Source organism: Sciurus carolinensis, chromosome 17, assembly GCF_902686445.1.
Source record: "Sciurus carolinensis chromosome 17, mSciCar1.2, whole genome shotgun sequence".
NCBI lineage: Eukaryota > Metazoa > Chordata > Mammalia > Rodentia > Sciuridae > Sciurus > Sciurus carolinensis.
Window position 1 is genome coordinate 64,383,273 of NC_062229.1, and position 13,080 is coordinate 64,396,352.

The following is a 13,080-nucleotide window of genomic DNA, read 5'->3' on the forward strand; positions in this document are numbered from 1 at the left end:
GAGCTCCTCACCTTCATAGGTGCCGACTTCCAGAAGAGTCCCGCTCTGCTCGAGGTCCAAGAACTCCTTCACAGTCAGAAAGTTGTAATCCACGCCAGGCACTTCTCCTTCTCGCGGAGATCGGGTTGTGCCTGCAAGCAGAAACGACAAGGGCGTAGATGCCATCAGCCAGGGAGAACAGGAAGTTCCACATCCAGGTGTAATTAAGCCAACCTGCTCGGCCAGCATGCCTGCAACGGGTGACTTCTCTGCCCAGACAGCGCCCAGGGAGAGGGTGCTCCTTTTAAAAGAGCACCCTCAGCGTGACCCTATAGCAAGAGAAAGTGGAAACCCAGCCAGAGAGGTCACCTGGGGGGGGGGTTCACTATTGTGTGACATGCACTGAACCAAAGAGGTGACATTCACCATCAGCAGCTTTTAGGACTCCAGCCAATACAAAAAACCATCCACTCGAAGCTCAGCGCCTAAGGGGTTTGTATTTTTATCACGTGCCTCAGAACCCTTCTGCTCCTTCCTCAATACATCCGGCAAGTTCCAGCGTAATAAGCCCTTTGGAGAAAATGACACTGTTGCAGCAACACATCAGCAGAGAAAGGCAGTTGCACAAGATCTGGGCTTGGACACCTCCCAGCGATTCAACCGCTGCTGCTCCTCCAGTAATGAATACGTTGGGTGAGAAGAGGCCACCCTTGAGTCTGGCGAGAGGAGAGGGGACTTTGCACGTGGTAGAAAACCTCTCCCCCTGCATGGTCCTGGCCACAGTCTCAATGGCTGGTGAATGCCACCGGGGAGGAAATGATGTGGAACCTTGGGAGTACTTGAGTCACCTAGCTCCAGAGCTCGGCTGTGGAGCCAGCCTGGACCCACAGTGTGGCACACTGAGCTGAAGGTGGTACACACGTCCCCAAGGAAAAAAATGAACTAAGGAGCACGCGTGCAGTGTCTACTGGGAGTCAATGACCATCAAGGAGCACAAAAATGTGATTTCTGCTCCCAGCACTTAAAGAAGACAATGCAGCTCAGGCTTGCCAGCCTTTATCATCGATGGGGCTGATTATATTGCTTATTTTCTGTAAAATAAGCCATTTCCCCATATTCCTAGGATTCTCTCCCTTCTACTTTAAAGTAATTAAAGAACCCACTATATGTAACCCACAGCCTTAATGTTGCTGGAACCACCCAATCTTTTTTTTTTGGGGGGGTGGGTGGATACCAAGGATTGAACTCAGGGGCACTCAGTCACTGAGCCGCATCCCCAGTCCTATTGTGTATTTTATTTAGAGACAGGGCCTCACTGAGTTGCTTTGGCTGAGGCTGGCTTTGAACTCTTGATCCTCCTGCCTCAGCCTCCCAAGTTGCTGGGATTACAAGTGTGTTCCCAACAGAACAAAGTACCCCTGCCTAGGTAATGACCACATCCCCACATCCACCTTGGATATCCAGAATTCCTGGAAGTCGAAAAACTCAAGAATTATCACACTGTGCAGTGATGCACACCATAATCCCAGCAGCTCGGGAGGCTGAGGCAGGAGGATCATGAGTTCAGAGCCAGCCTCAGCAACTTAGTGAGGCCCTAAGCAACTCAGTGAGACCCTGTCTCTAAATAAAATATAAAAAAGGGCTGGGGATGTGGCTCAGGGGCTGAGTGCCCCTGAGTTTAATCCCTGGTACTCCCTCCCCACCCTCACACAAAAAAAGAATTACCACATACTTTACTCAGGCTAAATACATTTTTAAATGCACCCAATTTAAAAACATCTGTAATCTGAGAATCCTAAATAGCTGCGACTTATTCCTATTTCCAGGGTTCCTTCTCACGCTCAGCACACAGGGGCTTTCTGGCGAAGACGCTTGCTTGTGAAGTGTCCAGAAGTCTACTCCAACACTCTTTCCTAACCTGTTCCCATTCCTGGCACCCTGATGGATGAGAGGTCCTTCGTGGCTTTTAAACCTCCATCTCAGGAGGCAGACACCCAGCAGGTGCCGTGTAAATAAAGAGAGTATCATATACTGTTGGAGACCCGGGGGGTCCGGGTGGGAAGGGCAAGTTCACAGTCTGGCTCCCCAGGTGATGGTCTTGGACAAGTTCCTGAGCTTCCGTTACTTCCCAGCATCCTCCACTGCAAAACGGGGTTAACAACAATACCTGCACCGCAGGTACTGAATGAAATAATCCTTTGAGAGGGCTGAGTTCAATCATTGGGAGTAGATTTTGTCCTTGATGTTATTGTTGGAATGAAGTGAGTTCATAGACTCTGAAGGTTAAAATCCCACTGTAATAACCTGGTGTGGTATATGTGTCTCTATGTATATGTGTGTACAGATGTCACCACATTTCAATCATTTAATAAATCTGTGCTGAACCACCCATTCCCCCATGAATGCCAAGCACTAATTTAGGCACTGGGAAAACACTGGGGAACAAGACAAAGTCCCTGCCTTACTGAAATTTATATTTTATTATTTTTATTGACTTTTTACTTATTCTAATTAGTTACACATGACAGTAGAATGCATGTATGCAGTTGGATAAATCGTACATAAATGGAGTATAATTCCTCATCTTTCTGATTGGACATGCTGTAGGATCACATCGGTCATGCACTCAATATAAGTACGTGAGGTAATAAGGTCTGTTCCACTCTACTATCCTTCCTACCTCCATACCCCTGCCCTTTCCTTGACTCCCCTCTACCTAATCTAAAGTGACTCTATTCTTCCCTACCCCTACCCCTTATTGTGAATTAGCATTCGCATATCAGAGAGAACATTCCACCTTTAGCTTTTGGGGACTGGCTTATTTCACTTAGCATGACAGCCTCCAGTTCCATCCATTTATCAGCAAATGCCATCATTCCATTCTTCTTTAAGGCTGAGTAATATTCCATCATATGGATGTACCACAGATTCTACAGCCATTCATCTGCTGAAGGACACCTAGGTTGGTTCCATGGTTTAGCTACTGTGAGTTGAGCTGCTTTTAATTTGAGAGACAATAAATATGTTCGTGAAGACACGCAGCATATAATTTCAGGAGGAACTAATGTTTCTGTGGGTTAAAGTTAGAATCTCGGAGCCATGTGGGCATTTGGGTTGGAGTGCTTTTTGGGGGTCAGGGGCAAGGTGAGGGGTTGGGGAGCAAGTTCAGATAGGTGAGCAGGGAAGGCCTGTCTCCTGCCAGGTGAGGGGAAAGCCTCCCAGGCAGAGGGTCTGCTAAGGGCTTTGATGTGGAAATAGGCGGCACATTGGGGGAGGGGAAAGAGAGGAGAATACATCTGCCAGTGAAACTCCACGTCATGGACAACCACAAGACTGGGATCCTAATCAGAATAAGACATACTCCATGCGTGAATGATATGTCAAATACACTCTACTGCTGGCCACAGTGGTGCAAGCCTATAATCCCAGCAGCTCAGGAGGCTGAGGCAGGAGGATCCAGAGTCCCAAGCCAGCCTCAGCAACTTAGTGAGGCCCTGAGCAACTCAGTGGGACCCTGTCTCTAAATAAAATATAAAAAAGGGCTGGGGATGTGGCTCAGTGGCTAGGCACTCCTGGGTTCTATCCCTGGTACCAAAAAAGAGAAAAAACACAAAACTAAACTAAAAACACTCTACTGTCATGCATATCTCAAAAGAACATTTTTTTTTTTTTTAAAGGGCGGGTGCCCTTGTACCAGAGAGATGGAAGAGGCTGGAAGTGCAAGCCAGGGCCAGATGATGCAGGCCACAGCAAATGATTCATACTGTCACTGTATTCTAAGGGAGATGGGAAGTCACCAGAGGGTTTGAGCAAGGTGGTGCCTTAATTTAATACCTCTTTTTAAAAGATCTTTGGCTTTGCAGAGAGCAGGCAGAGGGAGGAGGTAAGCAAGAAGAGAAGCAGGGAGACCAGTTGGGTGGCTGTCACAGTGACCTGGAGAGAGACAGTCAGGTGTGGACTAGGCGGGTAAAATGTAGGTGCTGAGACACAATCAGATAGTAACTACAGAAACTGAATTTTTTTTTTCTTTTTTTGCCATGCTGGGGATTGAACCCAGGGCCTTGTGCATGCAAGGCAAGCACTCTACCACTGAGCTATATCCCCAGCCCCAAAACTGAATATTTTAAAAATGTATTGGTTCTGGGGATTGAACCCAGGGGCTCTTAACCACTGAGCCACATCCCCGGCCCTTTTTATATTTTATTTGAAGACAGGGTCTCGCTGAGTTGCTTAGGGCCTCTCTAAGTTGCTGAGGCTGGCTTTGAACTCGTACCTTCTGCCTCAGCCTCCAGAGTTGCTGGGATGACAGGTGTGCGGCACTGCACCTGACCGGCATGTGAATATCTTAAATAGCTGCAATTTAGTCCATAGGTTAACTATATGTCAATTCATCACATCACACTGGGTCTATATTTTGAAGACAGAAGTAAGGTTGGTGGATTGGATGTAGTATGTAAGAAAGAAGAAAAAGGACTGAGTTCTTTTTTGACCCAGGGGAATGGGCTGTGCCATTAAGAGACTGAAACAAGAGGAGGAAATGGCTATGGGGTGGGTGGTTGTAGAGGTTGTCTGTCACATCTTAGGCTGGTGAGCAGATACCTTGGTGCAGAGAGGGACTTATGAGCCTGAAGGTCCCAGTGGCTACTGCAACAGAAACTTAGCAGTGGTCAGTAAACCAGAGGCATTTGAAGGCAAGAAATTGAAGAAGAAATCCTAAAGAGGGAACGTAGAAAAGGAAGTCCCAAAGTTTGGGTTGAACAGGAAGACCTAACTTTTTTTTTTTTTTTTTTTTTTTTTGATATGGGGGATTGAACCCAGGGGCACTTAACCAAGAGCCACATCCCCAGCCCTTCTTATATTTTATTAGTGACAAGGTCTCACTGAATTGCTTAGTGCCTCACTAAATTGCTGAGGCTGGCTTTGAACTTGCGATCCTCCTGCCTCAGCCTCCTGAATCGCTGGGATTACAGGTGTGCCCACCACACCTGGCTAGACCTAACTTTTTGAAGCCAGAAAGAGGAGGAAGATCCCCAAAGGAGATTAAGCAGCAGCAGCCAGAAGGAGGCTGAGGTGTCCTGAAGCCAAGTGCAAAAGCTGTTCAGTCAGCTCCTTATAAACACAAGCAGTCTACATCCTACTTGGAAATTCCAGAGCAGAGCAAGCAGAGACTGTCTTTGAGACATGCTGGGAACGGGCCTGTCTTAAATCTGTTCTATATGGCCTCTCCCACAAACAGCCTCCATACTGAAATTCCAATCATTTAATCCACCCGCTCAATAGAGAGGAGGATAAAATAAAACCAAACAAAAGATCTGCTGGGTTTAGTCCACCCTCCTAGACCAGACCAATCTTGTTCTGCCTGCTGATTAGCCATCTTATCTTTGCCTTTTCTTTTCAACCACGTTTTCCCCATTGGATTTCTCAGATGTTCTTTAAAAACAACAGTTGTCCCTGGGTCTTCATTTCCTGAAAGGATCTAAAATCATCAGGAACTTCAGAAATGCTGCATCTTAAGAGGGAAAAGGAAACTAGCCCAAGACACCACTTTCCCCTGTAAATACATATGCTTCCAGAGGCCTTTGAGATGCAGAGGAGGAGGTGGCTGGGGGTGAGTCCCCACAAACCCTTCAGGGCTTATTACCCAGACAAAACCATTCCAAGTTGTGTGCTAGCAGGAGGTCTCCTGGGGTGCTCTCTGAGCAGGCGGCTGGGTCCGGGCCAGCCTTCCCAGCGCCATTCAGCCATGCTGGGTGGGAAAGGACGAGGCAGGGCCCCGCCTCCTCTTTTCTTGTAGCAGAATGACAGGCTGCCTGCTGGACACACGCCTGACAGATGGCATTTCAAAGGGTTTTCAGGAGCCATCTGGGGTGGGTACAATTATTACAAACCACGCGCCTAACAAAGCCAGAAGGGTTACTTCCTGACAGAAGAGAAGTAAAACAAATTCTATCATGTTTCCCAGGGATGACATATTTAAAAAAAAAAAAAAAAAAAAAAAAATACCGCTTTCTGCTTGTCTAGCTGGAAACGAGGCCAGCCAGATCTTGCAGATCTTGCAGTCATTAGCTTGGGGCCGGCAGCTCTCCTCTTCAGAAATAAAAGAAAGAAAGACCAAATGAGCAGGAACTGCTGGGGAAAGAATAATGGCTTCCACTTCTTGGACGTTTGGTGACTCGAGTCCCAGGCCAGCACTTCATCGATACTTATCGCCCTGCATCTTCACAAAGACAGAAGGACTGACATTGTATGTCATCTTATGGGTGAAGAAGGTGAGACTCGGAGAGGGGAAGGAAGCGGCCCAGGGTCATGTGACCAGCTTGGGCAGAGTCCTGGTCTGGGTGCGGATGGTATGACGTCATCCCCTGTTCTAAGTCACGGCATGACGTCATCCCCCGTTCTAAGTCCTTCTCTTTTTTTTTTTTTTTTTTTTTGCGGTGCTGGGGATTTGAACCCAGGGCCTTGTGCTTGCAAGGCAAGCACTCTACCAACTGAGCTATCTCCCCAGCCCTCTAAGTCCTTCTCGTTCAACAGAGCGAGTGGCCCACCATGATGGAAACGCTTCATGGCGATGCTACCATGGCAGCCCCTACCACGTGGCTGCTGCAAAGTGGCTACGGAGGTGGAGGAACTGACTTTAAAACTTTATTGATGTTATTTATCTTGAACTTAAGTAGCTACACGTGGCTCAGGGCAAGCAGATGGGCCAGTAAAGCTCTAAAGTGGGATGATACTCAGGTTGCCTGTTTTACACTACGTTCAACACAACGCCCCAGAGCATTCCTGGTGCTCAGGGTAACAAGAAACAGACGTGGGAGGCAGCAAGGCATCTTGAACTGCTGTAAGGAAATCTTCCTTCCAAAAACTCTCCAATGCTTTTGAAAAATGATCTGGCCAAACTCTTATGTTTGGTCCTAAAACATTTCAATTTGATTCCTATTGGAAAGACATCCTTAGATATTTGTGGAAGTAATGTGGTTTGTAAGTAACAAAGCAAAATAAAATAAGACCCAAATGAAAGCAGCTGTACTCAAAAAAACAAAAAACAACCAAAAAGAAAAAAACAAAACAAAACAAAACCCTCTTCATGCTAGGTGCATGTCTGTAATCCCAGTGACATGGAGGCTGAGGCAGGAGGATCGCAAGTTCAAAGCCAGCCTCAGCAACCTAGCGAGGCCATAAGCAATTTAGTAAGACCTTGTCTCAAAATAAAACACAAAAAGGGGTGGGGGTGTGGCTCAGTGGTTAAGCACCCCTGGGTTCACTGGTACCAAAACAACAACAACAAAAAAACAAAAAACAATTTTAAAAGACCTTCATGAATACACGGATTGAATGCAATGGGCTCAATATATCTTCCTCAGAAGCTATATAAGAGTAAATGGTAAATAAGGCTTAGACCTGTACATGGTTGCCAAAAGCAATGCTCATAACATGCACTGAAATGATAAAAGCAAGTCACAGCATAAAATATACACTATTGTTGCATTTCAGTTTTTAAAAAATGTACAAGTCTTGTGGCTACTGCCTGTTCAATGGGTGGAACACAACTAACCCTTTAACACCAGTAACCATAGGAGAGTAGTTCCTGAAATGGGCTAAGATGAAGGAATCATTTCTTTCTTACAGACCTCCCACATTCTGAACTGTTCCAACGGGCAGGGGGTTGTTTTGGCATTTTACAAACTGATTACAATTATTATTTCAGAAATATTTTAAGACCTGATTCTTGGGCATTCTACCCAAATATCTTCAATATTAATAGTCTTCACAGAAAGATGGAAAAGAATTACAGGCTCTGGTTGAATCACGCAGACAATATGCCCCAAGGTTTCCAAAGCATAGGAAACCAACATCAAGGCCAATACCACTCCCTTCAGCTATGAAGAGGAATACATGCAAATTAAGCTGAGGGGAAGGTGGGACTATTTTTCCACCTGCTTTGACTTTGAAACCACAAACCGTTCTCATTCAACAGAGTCCCTCTTACACATTAAAATGCTACAAGAGTTGTTCAGAAGAGTGAATACTACCAACGCTTTCCGCCACCAGATCATGACTTACCTAATTAGTTTGAGCTCTGTCCTTCTGAATGTCTCAGGAGGAATTAGCCCTGCCCCCAGAGTTCACTCAGCAAAGCTGGAGTGGCTATTTGCTGCTTGTGCACATTTTACGGTTCGTAAACTTAAGAGTATACTTGTCTTCATTGACCCTTGCTGAGGATATCAGCCAGTGACCTTCCCAATCATCAAATCCCACAAACCGTGGCCCGAGAAAGGAAATAGGACAGGGAGCCCAGGCGCCACCTCTTCTGATTCTAGAAAATTCCCTCGAAATATCCAGCTCAGGCACCCAAAAGAAAAGGCGAGTGATCAAACACTGATAAGCCATTTCCTACTGGTTAGTGTCCCCCAACACCATCAGGTTTCAGGACCAGCCATCCGATCCAAGATCTTACTCGACACCTTGTCCAAATGGTCTCAGGGCCAGACTGTTCACAGGGACCTCGTCACCCATTCAGATTAAACCGTTCATACTCAAAAATACCACCTGCTGTTAAGTTAACCTGGGCCCTGCTTATCAAAATCCAACAAGGCTTCAAAAGATCAAAGTCACTTCAGCAGCCTCCGTGTTCAACAGGTCATTGCTGTGTCCCATGGCACAGTCCTGGCCTTTGTTAGGAATGGTGGGTACCCATCAGGTATCCAGGACAACCTCATGATATTCATGCTTTACTCCATGGAGATGGAGCAGGGAATGGGGTATTCTTCCCCCAAATCCACACAGTTGCCTACTTCTCAATCAATCTGAGGATCAGCAGCACTATTTACTCCATGATTTCCATTCCAACCCAAATACTTTCCAAACATTTGAAATATAGTCACATAAGAAGGAAATAATTATGGTGCATTGCCAGTAGCTCAGGAGGCTGAGGCTGGAGGATCGCGAGTTCAAAGCCAGCCTCAGGAACAAAGCGAGACCCTGTCTCAAAATAAAACGTAAAAAAGGGCTGGGGATGTGGTTCGGTGGTTAAATGCCCCTGGGATCAATCCCCAGTACCTGAGAAAAAGAAAAGAAAGAAAGAAAGCCAGAGAGAAAAAGTGAAAATCCAGAATGCCAGCAGCCTCAGATGTGATAGTTCAGTGGACTTGGAAGGTTCACAGGAATAAATGTGACTCAAACTGTTAATGTCACGGAGCAACACCCTGCCTCCGACCCCAAGTGCACATTATCAGAACAGAGCTGGAAAGGGACACTCCCTGTCCTCAACCTAAACCCATGCCTCATCATAAATGGGAACACAAAAGGGACTTGGATTGTCATCCCCGAGGGCATTATAAAATAAACAGAGATGAAGGGGTCAACCCAGTTTTAACAGAGTCAGGACTCAAGTTTTGATGTCCAGTTGTTTAGAGTTCCTACAAACACCTTCCCCTGGTGAGGAAGGAAGGTCACCTGGGACGCAGGGAGCTGATCTCCCCTAGAAGCGCCTTTCTCACTCCTGGGCACTCCCTCTCTCTGACCACCCTCACAAAGGTCAGAAAGGGTCCCCTGGTTCTTTTCTATGCTGGATCTTAAAACAGAATACTCGGTAACTCAGTCTTGACGGGAACACTGTCAAGCCGCTCAGCAGCAGGTGCCTAAGGACAACGATTTCACCATAGCTACAACGCGCACACGGGAGCCCAGAAGTCCCTGGCCTGCAAATGGGATCCCTGTGTGATGGAGGCACAGGAAACACATGAGCAGAGCACATCTAAACACCTGGAATAAATAAGGACCTGCCATTGCTCCCGCTATGCTGATGGACGAGCAATGCAGCCCCAACATCAGAGACAGGAGCACCTCACCTGGTGCCCCTCCGTCTAGTGCTTTTCTCTACAACTGTGACTGGAGATGAAGGGAACCAAGTTTTAAGCACCATATCCAAGCAGTTCAAGAGGGCCCACCTGGCCAGGTGCGGTGGTGCGTGCCAGTGATCCCAGCGGCTCAGGAGGCTGAGGCAGGAGGATTGCGAGTTCAAAGCCAGCCTCAGCAACATGGAGACCTTAAGCAACTCAGCAAGACCCTGTCTCTAAATAAAATACAACAAGGACTGGGGATGTGGCTCCGTGGTTGAGCACCCAAGAACCACCCCTGCCACCTTTTCCTGAGGCCAGTGGCCCTGGGTTCTGAGATTGTGGACTCCGTGTTACCTTGTAAGGAGATTCACATGATGGCAAGGAAAAATGGGGACTCTGCAGACAGCAGAGTAAATCACACGGCAATGCCAAAGGAGGGCATGTGTTCACCTCTGGCAAGCAGAAGGCTCCCGATAATTAGCAGAGGCTTCAGACAACTCCAGCGCAAGATGCTGGGGGAAGAAGAACCAGCCCAGTCCAGCCGTGCCACTACACTACGTGGTTGATATTGGACGACTTCTTTTCACGCACTCAGTGCCCTCGTCTGTTAAGCAGGAAGGGCATCCACTGCTCTGACTGATCTGCGGAATGGTGAGGAGGAACAAATCAACTCATGTGCAAGGATACAGATCCTCAGCAAATGGGAAGCTTTTAAAAAAGTTTCATTCAGGGCTGGGGAGATAGTTCAATTGGTAAAGTGCTTGCCTTGTAAGCACAAGGCCACAGGTTCGATTCCCAGCACCACAAAAAAAATAAATAAATAAATAAAAGTTTCATTCAGGTCGGGTGCTGTGGCGCACACACACCTGTAATCTCAGCAGCTTGGGAGGCTGAGACCGGAGGATCCCAAGTTCAAAGCCAGCCTCAGCAAAAGCAAGGTGCTAAGCACCTCAGTGAGACCCTGTCTCTAAATAAGATACAAAATAGGGCTGGGGGTGTGGTTCAGTGGTCCAGTGCCCCCGAGTTCAATCCCCAGTCACCATCCTCCCCCAAATTTCATTCACAAAAAAACCAGATCTGAATCTAGGCCAACCTTTATACTTTAAATGCACTATTTCATTGGACATTTGCAATAGCCCCATAAAATAAGGAATATTATTCCCAGGTCACAGATAAGAAAACAGGCAGAAAGGGGTGCGGGGATTATGTGATTTGTCTAAAATGACGCAGTTGGTAAAGGGCAGAACCAAGATTTGAATCCAGGTTTTTATGGCACAGAGCAATGCAAAACATCTGTTCTTGAAAGAGAGACTAGGATGGGATGGGGCGCAGAGTGGGGTACAAGCCGGAAGGGGAGGAGCTAATAACTGTCCTCATTAAAGAAAAGCGAGGCTGGCTGGGTTGTAGAGGTGAGGGTAGGGGACAAGAAAGCTGATATAGACCTCCCAGGATGCTCAGAAGCTGCGTCCTATCTGCTCCCCAGCAGAATAATCAGTTGAACTAGAGCAGACTCCAACAGGAAACGCGAGTAAGAACTTGAACCAGAGAATTCATCCCTCTCCCCCTTTACACAGGGGAGACAACTTTGGCACGTGTAAACTCACAGCAACCTTGCCTTCATTAAAAAGGGAAAAGCAAAATTCTCAAGCTGCCACCTCTTCATTCCAAAACGCATTAAAGGCACTCAGGAAATAAAGGATAAGGATCTTTAGCATCAAAAATATGCTTATCAAAAAATCAACCTTTGAGGATTATCTTGCGGCATTTTCTTCCTGAGAGGAACTCATCAGGACTGCCCCGGTCCTATCTTAAGGTTGTCTATGATAACTGGGGATTAGACCAGAGGAGTGTCTCCATTACGAGAGGTAATACTCTTACTCTCTCTGAATTAATCACAGCAATTGTTTGTATAAAATGGACTAATTGCCAACCATTTCAACCAGATAATTTTCCAAAGCATGTGATAGAAAATGATCATTTTGGTGAAGAGACTTGATTAACTAAGAAAATCAAGCTTTAACAAATTAGGTGATGGTGCACCCCCAATGCTGAATGCTTCCTATTTCCACTATTTGACAGCCTTCTCTCTTAGTTTAAAACAGAAGAAGAAGAAGAAAAAAAAAAAAAAATCAGGAGTGACTACTAATGGGCATATGGCTTCCTTGGGGTGTAATGAAAATATTCTATAATTAAATCATTATAATGGTTGCACGGTTCTATGAATAAAAAACCCATGAACTGCCCACTTTAAAAGGATGCATTTTATGGTGTGAATGGAAATTTGTATACCAATAAAGCTGTTAAAAATATTACACTCTAGCCAGGCATGGTGGCGCATGCCTGAAATCTCAGCTACTTGGGACGCCAAGGCAGGTGGCAAGTTCAGAGTTATCTTATTACCAACTTAGTGAGACCCTGTTCTCAGAATAAAAAATGGAAAGGGCTGGGATGTAGCTCAGTGGTATCGTACTCCTGGGTACACTCCTAGTATTGAAGAAAATTTCTTCTCTCTCTCCATATATATTACACATGTATAATATATATAGCTATATAATGTATGTTATATATACACATATATGTACACATATATAATTAATACTCATATGGAATTCTGCATATATATGCAAATATACACATAGTAGAATACATGTATACGTGCACGTACATAGTGTGTGTATAGATATAAATATGTATAGATATATAGATATGTATATATACATACACATATATATCTATTTATAGCACACTATTTAGATGCACAAATATGTAAGATCCGGTCTCTGCTCTCATGGACAGTACCATTTACTAGAGGAATTGCTCCATTTCCATAAAAAATAACACATGGTAAAATTCACACTTCAACAATTTAACAACTGATTCCATGAGCCCTCCCAGTGTTGGAACCCAGAGGAAGGGTGAGGTCAGAAACCACCATGTCTTACCCTCTTCCTGAAATCTGCAGTAATCTACAGCTCTAGAATGGCACCAGACTAGAGAAATCAGTGTAAAATCTAAAACTGGACTTGGTGCGTTTAAATCCCAGCCCTGGTACTTACACGTTCAATACTATTGGCCTAGGATCCCCTCAGCTCTAGAATGTGAATAGTAATACAAGCCTCTTAGGGTTTGTATTCAAGCCATAAGACACGAAATGCTGTGCCTTCAGGAAACATTAGTCACAGAAATAGCAGCAGCACCCCATTACTATCACCACATCCTCTGTGCTATTAAAGGGAAATTATTGTGAAAAAGAGCTGGGGGT

The 13,080-nt window shown here is 45.6% G+C and overlaps 1 protein-coding gene across 13 annotated transcripts in view; it reads right to left on the reverse strand.

The window, feature by feature from the left end:
- The window catches only part of Magi1 (membrane associated guanylate kinase, WW and PDZ domain containing 1), a 657,940-nt gene that overhangs the window by 141,262 nt on the left and 503,598 nt on the right, over positions 1-13,080 (reverse strand). For all 13 annotated transcript variants that reach the window (XM_047532133.1, XM_047532132.1, XM_047532135.1 and 10 more), the window contains exon 3: positions 12-131. In XM_047532133.1, the coding sequence (XP_047388089.1) occupies positions 12-131 (120 nt within the window). The remainder of the gene's footprint in view (positions 1-11; positions 132-13,080) is intronic.